At 39.3% G+C, this 15,429-nt stretch overlaps 1 protein-coding gene across 2 annotated transcripts in view; it reads right to left on the bottom strand.

Moving 5' to 3' along the window:
- Positions 1–15,429, bottom strand: part of DNAH14 (dynein axonemal heavy chain 14) — a 377,701-nt gene that overhangs the window by 22,140 nt on the left and 340,132 nt on the right. For both annotated transcript variants that reach the window (XM_059875675.1, XM_059875674.1), the window contains one exon: positions 5,142–5,339. In XM_059875675.1, coding sequence (XP_059731658.1) covers positions 5,142–5,339 — 198 coding nt within the window. The remainder of the gene's footprint in view (positions 1–5,141; positions 5,340–15,429) is intronic.

Raw genomic sequence — 15,429 nt, 5'->3', positions numbered from 1 at the left:
AAGATAGAGTCTAATTCTCCTTTTCTCAACTGGAGCTTGGACTAAGTGACTGCTTCTGTCAAACATAAGTAAAGTGGAAGGGATGGAGTGGGACTTTGTTTTTTTTTTTAAGCTTTAAAATAAAATTTTATTAAAAAAAATTCAGCTCATAACATATATATTATTCTACCCTCTGTCTACCCCTACTCCCCACCATCTTTACTGAGGCATAATTGAAAAATAAAGCTATATATATTTAAGGTGTATGACATGATAATTTGATATAAATGTAAGTTGTGAAATAATGATCACAATCAAATTAATGAACACATCTATCACATCCATATAGTTATTTTGTTGTTGTTGTTGCAGTGATATTGCTTAGCATCTGTTATCTAGCGTATTTCAAGTATACAATACAGTATTATTAACTATAGTTATCGTGCTATACATTAGATCCAGAGCCTATTTATCTTATAACTGAAAGTTTGAACCCTGTGACCAATATCTCCCCATTTCTCTCTGGAGTGAGACTCTGGAGACCAGGTCTCAAAAGGCACTGCATCTTCTTTCATCCTTCTTGGTTAACTCACTCAGGGGATGCCAGTTGCCATGTTTTGAGGGCCATCAAGCAGCCCCAGTGCTCCCAAATGATGGAAAATGAGTTGACCTCTGGCCAACCCATGAACTTGTGAGTGAGTTTAGGAGTAGATCCTCCGGCCTCTGATAAGCGTTCATGACTGCAGCCCCAGACGATACCTTGACTGTCACCTGATGAGTAACCTTGAGCCAGAAGAGTGCAGCTACACCGCTCCAAGGATGTGTGCTAGTGCAGCTTTGTTTATTAGATTATAAACTGATTCATAAGAGATGCACGGTGTTAAAAGTGAATCATATCAGCGTGAACCAAAAGGGACAGAGGCAGTGAAACATGGAGAGAGGACTTCAGGTACTTGTACAACTACAGACAGGAAGCATGTGAGAAAACTATTTAGCTGTCAGCAAGGGCTACTTTCTATGGAACTGGAAGTCTTACTCAGAGGATGGAACCAAGATCCCAGTGGAGGGAGGCAAGAGCCTCTGAATCCTCGCAGGAAATAAGACTGAGTCCTAATCAAGGAAATGCAGCATTTACCCATTTGGGTTTCAGAATTTCTGTGGACTAGTGACTGCTGTGTGTCTTCCATTTTCCCCTCTCTGCAGGGAAGACACAGTCCTATGCCTCTCCCATCATTGCTTGTGATGTATATGGTGGCCATTGAGCGTAGATCAAGTGTCTTTTAGTTTTTATTTTGTAAAAGCCACTTTTTTTTTTGCATATTATGCATATTTCTTCTGTGGTGTGAGCTTTCAAAATCATGACTAATTTTCCAGTTTCCATGATTTTTTCTACAAAATCAAAGAAGCTATAGAGAATAATCTTTTGAAATAAAGGGAAAAAATGATAGAGGCATTGGAGCCACTGATCTGAAGATAAAACAAAGACCAAAGACCGTGCTACGTAGGCGAGAAGTGTCTGTTGAGAGGGAAGGGCTGAGTCAAGTAACACTGCTACCTGTGGATCCGTTTTATCTTCCCATCAATGAGTTTAACAGCAAAACACTTGTAGTGTTCGATGATGGCTTCCACCGAGTCAAAACTTTTGTCTCCTCTGAGTCCCATCCCTAGGGCAAACTGCTGATTCCTCTCCAGCAAGTGTATTTTCACACTGTAGACTTTGTTCCCATAAAACACCACCAACACTTAGGGCTCTGTCCTGTGGGTGGTGTCCTCCTTCAGTGGGCCCTGTTCTTCTTCAGTAATGCCTCTTCCACTGCCCTGAAGACGGTATTTTCCAATGTACCATTCACCGTGCTGGACATTCTTTGTCATCAGACCTTGCAGGGAAAGGTTTTTTTCCTGCTCATGATTTTATAAAGTAGTGGATTTTCCTGAGGGCCAGAGCTGGCTGGAGACTGACTTCTCTGAGGTGGGGGCGGCATGCTTTCTTTATGAGCTCTGTTTTGTGCAGTCTGGTTGTCACAAATGAAGAGCTGGCAACGGCAAGAGGAATCTCTAGAGGACTTTGGTTTTGTGACAGGTCAGATGCTTCAGGCTTCATCTGGTGATGAGGACTGTGAGTGTCTGGGAGTCTCCTGCGGAGGTGTGGGTCAACAGTGGCCTGCTGTGGGGTCAGGGGCACTGGCAGCAGCAGTGCTGGGAGGCTTGGAGTGTCGGCATAAATCCTCTTGGAGGAGGTCGCCATATACTCTACCATACAGACTGCCAAGTGTCTTTTAATGAAAAGATCGTCAAATGAAGGGGAACTACTTAAGGAGTTACACCAAAGGAACTGCACCCAAAGAGTCTCATCTGCTCAAGATCCTTGACCTTAACACTAATGGAATGAGGACTTTCAGGGGTCTGAGAGGGAGTGAGAATATTTGGTATCTGGAAAGAATGTAAAACATCTGTGGCCAAGGATTTTGAAAGTTTAAAAACATTGCCTCAAATTATTTAACTCTCCTATCAATCTGATTCTGTGGCTGCTTGACCAATAGAACACTAAACACTATAGAATAAACATTTTGTGTCAGGTCTGGTCCTAGGCCTTAAGTGTTAGAGAGAAGAAAAAAAAAAGGAGTAACTGACCACTGACAAAGAAGAGAAATGCATTGTTCACATGGCCAGGAAAGTGGGTAGTGATGGCTTTCTTGATAGCTTCAAGGAAAACATTGACCAATTAGTGAGGGCCACAGGGAGACATCGGGGCTTCCCAGGTGCTGCAGTGGTAAAGAATCCACCTGCCAATGCTGGAGACGCAGGAATCTCAGGTTCGATCCTTGGGTCAGGAAGATCCCCTGGAGAAGGAAATGGCAACCCATTCTGGTAGTCTTGCCTGGAAAATTCCATGGAAGAAAGAGTCTGGTGGGCTATAGTCCGTGGGGTCACCAAGAGTCAGATATGACTGAGTGACTGAACACAAGCACAAGCACAGAGAAACATCAACTAAGAGAGACATTAATAAAAAATTATCTGCAGAAACTAAGATTATGACAAGGAACAGGAAGAGCTGGCAAGTTTTTATGACAAAACTGTCATAAAATTGCAGCATTTAAAGCAACCAAATAACTGAACTTATGATGTTAGAATCTATTCTGTAGTCTGATAGGATTCTGCCAGTGGAATTATATGCTTCTATGTTACTATGCTTCATATTCTCTTGAGCATACTTAAGTAACAGTCTGTATACAAAACTATGCCCACTGTACTTTTTTGCAATTTAAAAAACTTTCAAGGATAATTTTATCTTGCTGCTGCTGCTGCTAAGTCACTTTAGTCGTGTCCGACTCTGTGCGACCCCATAGATGGCAGCCCACCAGGCTCCCCCGTCCCTGGGATTCTCCAGGCGAGTGGGTTGCCATTTCCTTGGTTGAATTTAGACTCTAAACAACTAGAGCATTATTTAAAAGTTTTTTTTTTTTTTCTTAATGGAAATCTAAAAAACAACTCATAGCTTTTCCTGCCTTAAAAGATTGTGTCATCTTCCTTCTCACCTTCCATCATCTCCCTTATGCAAATTCTGACCCGTCTCATTCATGTCAAGTCCTCTTTCCACACTCTCAAACCAGAGATCTGGAGGATTTTTCCCTCCGTTAGCAACCATCTGCCAGGGCACAACTGCTGTGTGTAAACTGGAGACTCTTGCTCCACAAAGATGGAGGCCTGGATGGAAGTGAAACACTAAACAGAGAGAGGACGAGGGATGACGCGGAGTTTCGTCTTCTTCAGTGCTTGGGGTGGACTCCTTGAATCTCAGCTCTCCTTACTGTATGTGGCTGCACCCTGAGCACCTCAGTTTCTTCATCTGAAACTGGGGATAACATCTATTTCATATAGTTGTTTTGAGCATTAAATGAGAAAAAGACATCAGTCGACAAGTGCGGATCAGATCAGCACAGCTTAACTTGCTTCTGCTTCCTTGTGCTTTGGATTTTATACTCTAGGTTCCCAGGGGGCATGAGCCATTTATCGTTCTTTTCATTTACTGGCCAGCATATGCTGCATTTAATAGCATACATTCCAGGTTGTGCCCTTGGTGGATGGTTGCTAGCAGCGCAAAAATCCTGCAGACCTCTGGCCTGAGAGTTGGGAGGGAGGACTTGGCATCACTGTGATGGCTGGCAATTTGTATAGGGGAGGTGAATGGAAGATGAGAAGGATAATTTTTTTTAGGGGTGGGGGAGGGCGTGCCACAGTTTGCAGGTTCCCCTACCAGGGACTGAACCTGCCTCCTCAGCAGTGAAAGTGCAGAGTCCTAACCACTGGACCACCAGGGAATTCCCAGGAAGATGAGAAGAAAGATAATGCCATCTGGGTGATCATGGTAAAGTGGGTAGGGGCCTGGTGGGAGGAGGAGAAGGAGAGACAGAGGTCATACCCAGGTCATCTGTGGAGGGTCTTTAGAGTGGATAGGTAGATAAAATGGTAATGGATAGAGTGATGGTCATTTACTTTTGTAATTCTAAAGGTTATGTGTGTGTGCGTGCGTGCTTTGTTGCGTCCAACTCTTTGCAACCCCACGGACTGTAGCCTGTCAGGTTCCTCTGACCACGGGATTTCCCAGGCAAGCATACTGGAGTGGGTTGCTGTTTCTTCCTCCAGTGTATCTTCCTGACTCAGGGATCTAACCCTTGTCTCTTGCATCTCCTGCGTTGGCAGGTGGATTCTTTGTCACTGTGACCCCTGGGAAGCCGCACTGAAAGTTAATAAACACCATTAAAAGTGAATGTTAAGGGCTTCCCTGGTGGTCCAGTGGTTGAAGGTTTGCCTGCCAATGCAGGGGACATGAATTTAATCTCTGGTCCAGGAAAATTCCACATGCCATGGGGCAACTAAGCCTGAGTGCCATAACTGCTCAGCCCTTGCAGTTAGAGCCTGAGTTCTGCAAGAGAAGCTGCTGCAGTGCGAGGCCCACAGGCTGCAGCTAGAGAATAGTCTCTACTCGCAGCAACCAGAGAAAACCTTGCATGCAGCAATGAATATCCAGTGCAGCCATAAATAAATACATAAGTAGAAAGTGAAAAAAGTGAATGTTAAAATTTATTTTAATGTAGATTTTAAATAATGGCGCAATCCTTAAACATAATCAGTAATGTTAAGAAAATAAATCCTTTTCTTACCTCATCGGTAGAGAAACTGAAGTCATCTTTTAGCACTTCGGGATTACAAAATTTGTAGAGAAGGGTGTTTAAACATCGCCTGTCCCAGCTGTCAGTCACCCAGCCACCGTAAACCACCTCCCCAATCAGGTAGCGCAGTGTCTGCCAAGGAATACTGGATTGAGCACTCAGGAAATTTTCCAACACCTTTATGGCAACCTGTAGAAAATGCACTAGTTTTCATTATTTTAGCATACGTTTTCAGGTTGTTTTCATGGTTTAACATAGAATCAACAACTCAAACAGCTGCATATATTTTATCTTTAAAAATACGTGGAAAAAAAAGAATAAAAATATTAGGCTATATATTTTACTCATTGTTGTTGAACAAACTTTGAATTACTTAACTGATTAATATTGTTATTTTTTGAATAGACAAAACAAACACGTAGTATTGAATTCAGAGGGCTTCCCAGGTAGCACTAGTGGTAAAGAACCCGCCTGGCAAAGCAGGTAGACATTAAGAGACGCAGGCTCGATCCCTGGGTCAGGAAGATCCCCTAGAGGAGGGCATGGCAACCCACTCCAGCATTCTTGCCTGGAGAATCCCCATGGACAGAGGAGCCTGGCAGGCTGTAATCCACAGGGTTGTACAGACACGACTGAAGCAACTAAGCATGCACAAGCACACACTGAACTCAGAAGATACAAAAGGATAAACAAAGGAATGTAAATTTTCTCCTACTGTCTAGCCTTCAGAGCCCCTGCCATGAGGCCATCATTGTTAACAATGTCTTGAGCTACGCTTACCGACACTTTGCGACCCCATGGACGGGCTTGCCAGGCTCCTCTGTCCATGGGATTCTCCAGGCAAGAATACTGGAGTGGGTAGCCATTCCCTTCTCTAGGGGGAATCGAACCCAGGTCGTCTGCATTGCAGGCAGATTCTTTACCATCTGAGCCACAAGGGAAGCCCCCTATGTAACTATATGCACATAAATTGATTTCAGTCCTTCTTTTTCCCTCCTGACCTTCCCTCCTCTCTCTCTTCCTTTCTATCCTCCCTCAGTCCTTCACCTATCTTTCATCTCTCCTTCCCTCTCATCTTTTTTTTCTGTGTTCCTATCTTTATATACAACATCCTGCAACTGCCCAACCAACATATCTTGGCTACTGTTGTTCAATGGCTGCAACAATTCATATTTCCACTAACAGTTGCCACCGTTCTCTCATTCCTTCCACTGTTCTTTCATCCCTTCCTCTGCTAGGAGAGGTTGCCCTATGCAATTTTTTTGTACTTTGCTGTTAATTTGTAGTTCACTTGCTACTGGTTATTTTCAGAATCTTATGTCTATTGGTCAAGATTTGATTTTCTGTACATTTAGCTATTTTTCCTTTGGATTGTCTTTTTCTTGTTAAAATGTGAGAGCTCTTTGTATATTATAGACATTAACTCTGTAAGTTATTTGCATTGCAGATATTATCCTAAATCTGTGATTTGTCTCTTGACTTTATTTTGTCGCCATTTTCCATATAGAAGTTTTTATAATCACACATGCCTATCTTTTCTTTTATGGTTCTGGGTTTCAAATTTTAGCTAAGTTATCCCTAACTCCACAATTGTACATGTAATCTCCCAAATTTATTTTTAAAGATTTTTTATTGTTTTACTATGCTGCAATTCATCGGGTTGCAAAGAGTCGGACACTACTGAGCGAGTGAACTGAACTGAACTGATACATTTAAAGTTTACTCCATTCTGAAATTTATATTTGTATACAGTATAAGATAAAGGGCCAAACCAATTTTCTCCCAGCTGGATGGCCAGAGTAACCAGTATCTTTTACTTAAAAAAAAAAAAAAGCCCTCATTACTGAGTTAAAATATTTTCTATGTAAATATTAAAATTTCATATAAACTCAGATCTATTTCTGTATTCTCTATTATGTCTCACTGATTTGCTGTCTACTTCTGCCAAACAATATTGGATTTAGTATAGTGGATTTTTTAAAAATATGTTTTGATAATCTGGTGAAGGGAGATTCTTGCAGTATTTTAATTTTTTGTATATTTCTAGTTTATTCTTCAGTGTGTCTTCTTCTATGCAAACTTTATCAATTCCAGAATCTTCCTAATAGGGTTCCAATTGGATTGACATTAAATGTGATACGTAATTTTGGAAGAATTGGTAGTTTATGATACGGGAAGTCTTCCTATTGAAGAGAGAAGGCAGGATTGAAAACAGAGATGTGGCAGCAGACTGCAAGAACTGTGTAACTTTGGAGAGTCTTTTAAGTGTTCTGAGCCTTCATTTCCTTATCTTTAAAATGAGGATAATTAGCATACTTACTTCATAAGGTTGTTGTGAGAATTAAATAATTCATATAAAGTAATCAGAACATTTTAAGCTCTCAGCAAATGTTATTCTTTTCTACTTCCTGATTTACAGTGTTCATTATTTAGGATGCATACAGCTTTTATTAAATTTGTTCCTGAATATTAAAAAAAAATTTGTCACTACTCTGACTGTACTATGCTTCCATGTCTAGGTGTTTACTGCTGGGGAAAAGTTAGTGGCTTTTATATACTTATGTTTTTATTGAGCCACTTTATTGAATTTCTCATTACTTCTAACAGGTCTTTTTTTTAAACTAGTCTCTCAGATTTCCTAGATACACAATTATATCATCAACAAAAGGTAGCTTTTTCCTCTTTTTTCTTGCTTCTCTTTTACAGCATTAATACGAATTATCTTATTGCATTTACTAGAACTTTTAAGGCAATGTTGAATGACAATGGTGATAAAAAGCATCCATGTCTGATTCCTGGTTTTCTTTGAAACAATTTCAGTGTTTGGCTATTTAGAATAATATTTGCTTTAGGTTTGTGGTAGTCTTTTTCATATTTAAGCTGTTGCTTTGAATCCTATAAGAGTTCTTTTTAGGAATGGTACCTGGGTTCATAACAAAGACTTTTCTATATCTATTGATCTGATCATTTAAACTGAGATTATAGATTTTCAAATACTGAGCCATTTTTACATTCTTGGAATAAACCCCACTTGAGCACAGTATATCATTCTTTGCTTCATTGCTGAAACCTATTAAGTTTAATATATAATTTTTATATGAAGTCCTAAGTGAAATTAGCCTATAGTACTTTTCCAGAAGGCAATGGCAAGCCACTCCAGTACTCTTGCCTAGAAAATCCCATGGATGGAGGAGCCTGGTAGGCTGCAGTCCATGCGGTTGCTACAAGTCAGACCCGACTGAGTGACTTCACTTTCACTTTTCACTTTCACACAATGGAGAAGGCCATGGCAACCCACTCCAGTGTTCTTGCCTGGAGAATCCCAGGGACGGGGGAGCCTGATGGGCTGCCGTCTATGGGGTCGCACAGAGTCGGACACGACTGAAGTGACTCAGCAGCAGCAGCAGCAGCAGGTATTCATATTAAAATTATGTTGATTTCATAGAATGAATTGGGGAGATTGCCATCTTTTTCTAAGTTTTGGAATAGTTTAAATAATATTAATATATCTGTTTTTTAAAATTCAGAGTGAAATAAGTTGTGAAACCATTTCATTCTGGTATTATTTGCAATTTCTTATGGCCATTGGTCTAGTCAACATTTCCATTTCTTTATTTTATTTTATTTTTTAACTTAACGATAATGTATTGGTTTTGCCATATATCAAAATGAGTCAATTTAGAAAGTTCATATTTTTCTGGGAAATCATTGGTTTCATCTAGATTTCCAAACTTTATTAGTCTCATCAAAAACCAATTTTACAATTTATTTTTCCTTTCTACATTTTGTGTTATTTCATTAATATTAAAAATTATATTTAATTTTTATTTTTTCTAATTTCTTAAGATGAATATTTATTTCTTGCACTCTTCTTTAATAATGAATATTTGAGTTAGTTTTTTTTTTTCTGAGCATAGCTTTTGTCTCTCACATTATTTTTGATATGGTGGTGTTATTCGCTCAGTCGTGTCTGACTCTTTGCAACCCCATAGACTGTAGCCTGCAAGGCCCCTCTGTCCATAGAATTCTCCAGGCAAGAATACTGGAGAGGGTTGCCGTTTCCTTCTCCAGGGAATCTTCCTGACCCAGGGATTGAACCTGGGTCTCCTGCATTGCAAGCAGATTCTTTACCATCTGAGCCACCAGGGAAGCCCCCACATTTTTGGCTGTACCCCACAGCATATGGGATCTTATTTCCTGGGCCAGGGATCAAACCCTCACTCCCTGAATTGGAAGGCAGAGTCTTAACCACTGGACCACAAGGGAAGCACCATTTCTTTTTTTTTTTGGTATAAAGTAGTATAATTTCTATTATGTTTGAGATATTTTATGACTTTTCTTTAATATTCTCTTTATCTTCCCTTTTAATATTCTTATCTAGAGCTGTGTTTCTTATTTTACAACTTGTTAAGATTTCTTGGATCAAACGTTTATAGTTTATTAGATTATGACTGGAGAACGTGACCCATAAAATCATTAAATATTTTTCTTTGTGGCCATGTTTACGATTAAGTTTTCTAACAGTTCCTTAGCTGTATGAAAAAATATGAACTGTCTTTTGGAAAGATGTTAGGTTCTATCTACATCTGTTAATCAAGTTTGTCAATTGTACTATTTTCTGTCTTATTTTTGCTTATTAGATCTAATTGTGAGTTTTTTGAAATTTTCACAATAATCACATACGCATATACATTTATATAATGCATATGTACAGATAAACGTGTCTATATAGACATACATGTATGTGTATATGTGCTGCTGCTGCTAAGTCGCTTCAGTTGTGTCCAACTCTGTGCGACCCCAGAGATGGCAGCCCACCAGGCTCCCCCATCCCTGGGATCCTCCAGGCAAAAACACTGGAGTGGGTTGCCATTTCCTTCTCCAATGCATGAAAGTGAAAAGTGAAAGGGAAGTCGCTCAGTCGTGTCCAACTCCTAGCGACCCCATGGACTGCAGCCCACCAGGCTCCTCCACCCATGGGATTTTCCAGGCAAGAGTACTGGGGTGGGGTGCCATTGCCTTCAGTGTACCAGTTGTGATAAATAAAGACACCACATAATGAAATAGCTGAGAGCACAAACTCTGAAGCTAGACCACCTGTGACCGAGTCGAGCCTGTTCTGCTCACTCATTAGGCAAATTGCCAAACCTCTCTGAACTTCAACTGTAAACTAAGGATCATACTACCTTGTTTTTAGGAATGTTGTAAGATTTCAGTTAATTCATAAAGTACTTAAAACCATGTCTGAGAGAAAGCACTGTAAAAGTTAGGTTTTCATGACTGCTATATCTTCATAAACTGTTTCTCTCTCTACTACTTGGTGCTTTTTCAGCTTAAAATCCATCTTGACTGATATTAATGTTACCATTCCTGTTTTTTGCTGTTTTTATTTTCTTGGTAGTTTCAAGCTTTTTCATTGATGTAAGGGTTTTTCATATAAACTCTGTAAAATTGAGTTTTGTTTTGTAACCCTGGTAATAATTTTGCTTCTTTAATGAAAGATTGCAATCCATTTACATTTAATGTAAAAACTGATATTCCCTTTGTATTACTTTACATTATTAGTTTACTTTGTTGTTTCTCTCCCTCCCTCATTTTAATAGGTTGATCAAATTGTTATTTATTTGCCTTTGATCTTCATTAATTTAAACATTATACCATTTCCATTACAGGTTACCTTTCCTTTCCTTGAATTCATATTAAAATAACATTCCTTTATTCAAATGAAGAGAAGTCAATTATTTTCCTACCAAAGTTTTCCAATTCCCTATTTTTTCCTCTGCATTCTCTAATGTTAAAGCTAGCAATAAGGTGAAACATTTAGAAAACTTATACTTCCTTCCTCTCATCTTTTCTTTCCTCACATAAACTCTTTGGAAGTTTTTCACTCTCCTCCTTCACTCTTCATGTACACGCTTCCCTCCACTCCAACTCCTAGGCTTTATTGAGATACCTTAGTATTCTTACTACAGTTTAGTACTCTATAAAGTTTAGTAAACTATAGTTTAGTACTCTTACTAAAACTCAGCTTAAAACTATTAAGGGAATTTTTCTTGTATGAATCTTCCTCTTAAATAATCTATATTTAGCACTTAGACTACTCACCCTCAATTGTTTATTATTATCTATTTAGATTTAATAATCTATTGTAAGTTTTAACAACATACTGTTCACCACAGTTTCAATTTCTTTTCATTTTCCTTTATTTTGGGGCTCTGTTCTGATATATTTGTACATAGGGTAGATCTTAAGCATTTTCCACAGACAGAGAACACGAGTTATGTATTATCTAAATCCTTGCATATATGCAAATATCTTTCTTTACTTTGACAGAGTGAATGATATTTTGGCTGGAAATAAGATTCTTGGCGTGCAGTCTTAATCTCCCAGATTCTCTAGATGTTATCCCACTTCATTCTAGCTAGTGATGGTGGATGACAAGTGTCATCACTGTTCTTTTATAACTTGTCTTTGAAGCTTGGAGTTCAGGAATTTTCTAGCTTATGTCCAAATATGTCTTTATGACAACTCTGCCTGAATTAGGAAGGATTTTCAATCTGTAAACTCAAATCTTTCATCAGTTCAGAGACAATAAAACAGCTTTTTTCTTCTTTTTTTTTCTCTCTATTCAGTTTTCTCCTCAGGAATTCATATCATTTGAATATTTTTAGGTGTTCCCTTTAAATGCCTTCTTCATTTGTGCCTTATGATTTCCATCTTATTGTAACTTTCTTCCTATGCTCTGAGTTATTCCTTCTATTTGTTTTTTCTAGCCATTAACTCAAGTCCCAACCATGACCATTTTTCCCTTCATCTCCCTCTAACCATCTAACTCTTTTTTTAAGTTCAAGAATCACGGTGTGTGTATACAACTTCAATTAGTTGAGAGCACATGGAGCCTATGTACTAATTAACGCCTCTTTCCACATGTGTGTAAATGAATCATGCCGAAACACAGTGACACTGATCCTCTTTTAGGGATAATACATAATTGTTGGGGATCATAAATTGATCATATTTACAATCATAAATTGAGCTAATGACACAAATAAAAATTCAAAAATTTGAAAAAAAGGCAAAAGGACGACCATATACTTTTCAATGTCATACTGGAACATTGTTTAACATGCTCACTCAAGGATTAGCAAATACTTCAGGAGTATCTGCTTTTGTTTTGATTTACTATTTCCTATTGATTAGAGCACTTTACAACTCTGGACAAGTATAGGCTAACTTATAGGAAACTGTTGGCCCTGTATCCGTTTCTTTCTGATAATGATGCAAATGAAATTTTGTCTTGTAGAAATACAAATGGTTTCTGGCTCCTAAAGAAAATTACAACCCCAAGGTTACAATTTTATTGCCTGTATGGCATTTGGCAGTTTTATATGTAATTTGATAATCATATTTCATTATAATTGTTTAAATAATTCTAAATATTTCTGTTATCCTATACTTTTAAAAGGAGCCTGGTGGCACAGTGGTAAAGAGTTTGTCTGCAATGCAGGAGACATGCGGGTTTGATCCTTGGGTCAGCAAGATCCTCTGGAGAAGGAAATGGCAACCCATTCTAGTATGCTTGCCTGGAGAATTTCATGGACAGAGGAGCCTGGTGGGCCACAGTCCTTTTCCAACTTGCAAGAGTTGGACACGGCTTAGTAATTAGACAACAAATACTTTTAAAAATCAGTTTTACCATTCTGCTGATTCTTTTATCAGTGAGTTAAAAATTCTTTGATATGTGCTCATGGAACAAAAAATCATGTGTGTAAAATGTGTACGTACTTTTGTATCCTTATGGGCTCTTATAATTTTCTGTTCTATTTCCTGTGTTCTTTCTCTCTTTGGCTACTGGATCTTGTTTGATATGTTATTTTTCTTGGTCTTGTCATTGTGGCTCAGGTCCAGACTTTGGGGAGCTTAAAGTGGTGGTAGTCCTACATGTGGTGGAAACTATATTGACGTTTAGTCCTATGGGCTGGCAGATAGCATCAGTCAGTTGTCAGTCCACTGAGGAAACTCTCCAAGTTGCCTGACAGGGAGCTGACTGGGCCTGAAACTCCTCCCCTAGTGGGAGGAGCTGAGTCCAAACTCAACTTCCCACTGAACCAGAAGTTTCCACTTAATGAGAGGGGCTGTACAGCAATCCAATTTCCCACAGTTTCAAGGTGCTAGCATTTGGCGTTTCTAGACAACTACTTGAATATCAGGTACCCAGATTCAGATATCCTGGCACGCAGGCAGTCTGTTTCTTTGCCACTGGGAAGAATGCTCTCACACTCGCCACATGAAAGGGGAGGACAAAGGAGGGGAAGGCTGCTTCTTTTGGAGAGCGGCGCCACCATGTACGGAGAAGGCAATGGCACCCCACTCCAGTACTCTTGCCTGGAAAATCCCATAGATGGAGGAGCCTGGTAGGCTGCAGTCCATGGGATCTCGAAGAGTCGGACACGATTGAGTGACTTGACTTGCACTTTCATGCATTGGAGAAGGAAATGGCAACCCACTCCAGTGTTCTTGGCTAGAGAATCCCAGGGACAGGAGAGCCTGGTGGGCTGCCGTCTATGGGGTCGCACAGAGTCAGATACTACTGAAGTGACTTAGCAGCAGCAGCCACCATGTAACCAGCTGCTTCTGTTTAAGCAAGCCTCTCTGCCAAATGCCAAAAGGACAGCAGCAGCCCATAAATTCCAACCTGAGCCAAGTAAAGCTGCTGCCTTTCACCCCACGCTCTTTGCATGACCCTGCCAACACCTGGCCCTCCGCAGTCCTACCATTTGTTTCCCTTGCAGATGGTTTAGTGTATATTAAACCATCTGTGTATATTTATACTGAAATAAATATATACTCTATGTGTGCAGAAGTGAGATCACACTATACATGTTCTGTTATAACCCAATTTTGGCAATCAATCTTATAAATGTGACTATCTTCGTCTATATCAATAGTAACAGGAATTCTTTAAAGGCTTTCAAAATATATTATCAAATTGTCTTCTGGAAAGTTACTAACAATTAAATTAGCTGTATGAGATAGTGCCTGCTTCTCTACATTTTTGTTTGTTTATTTTAGCCACCGTGGTACTGAAAGGTGGTATCTTATTGTGGTTTTAATCAATATTCCCCTAATTGTTGTATTTGGCAGTGTTCTCCAGAGAAACTGAACCAAATAGGATGTATGGGGAATCAAGGCAGTGTATGGAGGTTCCCCAAAAAACTAAAAGGAGAGTTGCCATATGACCCAGAAATCCCATTCCTAGGCATATATCTCAACAAAACTATTATTTGAAAAAATATACACATCCCAACATTCATAGCAGTGCTATTTATAATAGACAAGACATGGAAACAACCTAAATAGCCATTGACAGATGAATGGAGTATTACTCAGCCATAAAAAAGGAGGGAAAAAATGCCATTTGAAGCAACATGGATGGACCTAGAGATTATCATACTAAGCAAAGTAAGTTAGAAACACAAATACCATATGATCTCACTTATGTGTGGACTCTAGCTGCTGCTGCTGCTAAGTCATGCCAGTCGTGTCAGACTCTGTGGGACCCCATAGACGGCAGCCTACCGGCTCCCCTGTCCCTGGGATTCTCCAGGCAAGAACACTGGAGTGGGTTGCCAGTGCCTTCTCCAGTGGAATCTAGACTATGACACAAATGAACAGACTCACAGAAACAAAGAACAGGCTTGTGGATGCCAAATAGGGGAAGCAGTAGAGAGCTGGATTGGGAGTTCAGAACTAGCAGATACAAACTATTATATATATAGAATGGATAAGCAATAAAGTCCTACTACATAGCTCAGGGAACTATATTCAATATCTGGTGATAAGCCACATGGGAGAGAATATGAAAAAGAGAATCACTGTGCCTATATACCAGAAACTAACACAACACTGTAAATTAAGAAAAATAGTTTGCAATATTAAACACAAATAAAGGGTTCTATATAAAGAATAGTGAAGACTCTTCAGCTAAAATTTCCCTCCTACAATGGGTCAATGTAATTTTTCTTGCTTTAAATGAATAAGTAGAAACAACAAACACTTTTGTGGTGATTTTTATGTGTCAGGCACTGTTTTAAGTGCTTTACAATTCATACTGTATTGACTAGTCTGTTCTTATTTTTCTTAAAAAAATTTTATTTTCTTATTTGGCTGTGACAGATCTTAGTTGCAACATGTGGGATCTGGTTCCCTGACCAGGATTGAACCCCAGCCCCCTGCCTGGAAGTACAGAATTAAGCCACCGGACCACCAGGGAAGTCCC

Source organism: Bos taurus, chromosome 16 (genome assembly GCF_002263795.3).
Source record: "Bos taurus isolate L1 Dominette 01449 registration number 42190680 breed Hereford chromosome 16, ARS-UCD2.0, whole genome shotgun sequence".
Classification (NCBI taxonomy): domain Eukaryota; kingdom Metazoa; phylum Chordata; class Mammalia; order Artiodactyla; family Bovidae; genus Bos; species Bos taurus.
Note: the sequence above shows the minus strand (reverse complement) of the source record. Positions and strands in the feature narration are given on the sequence as shown.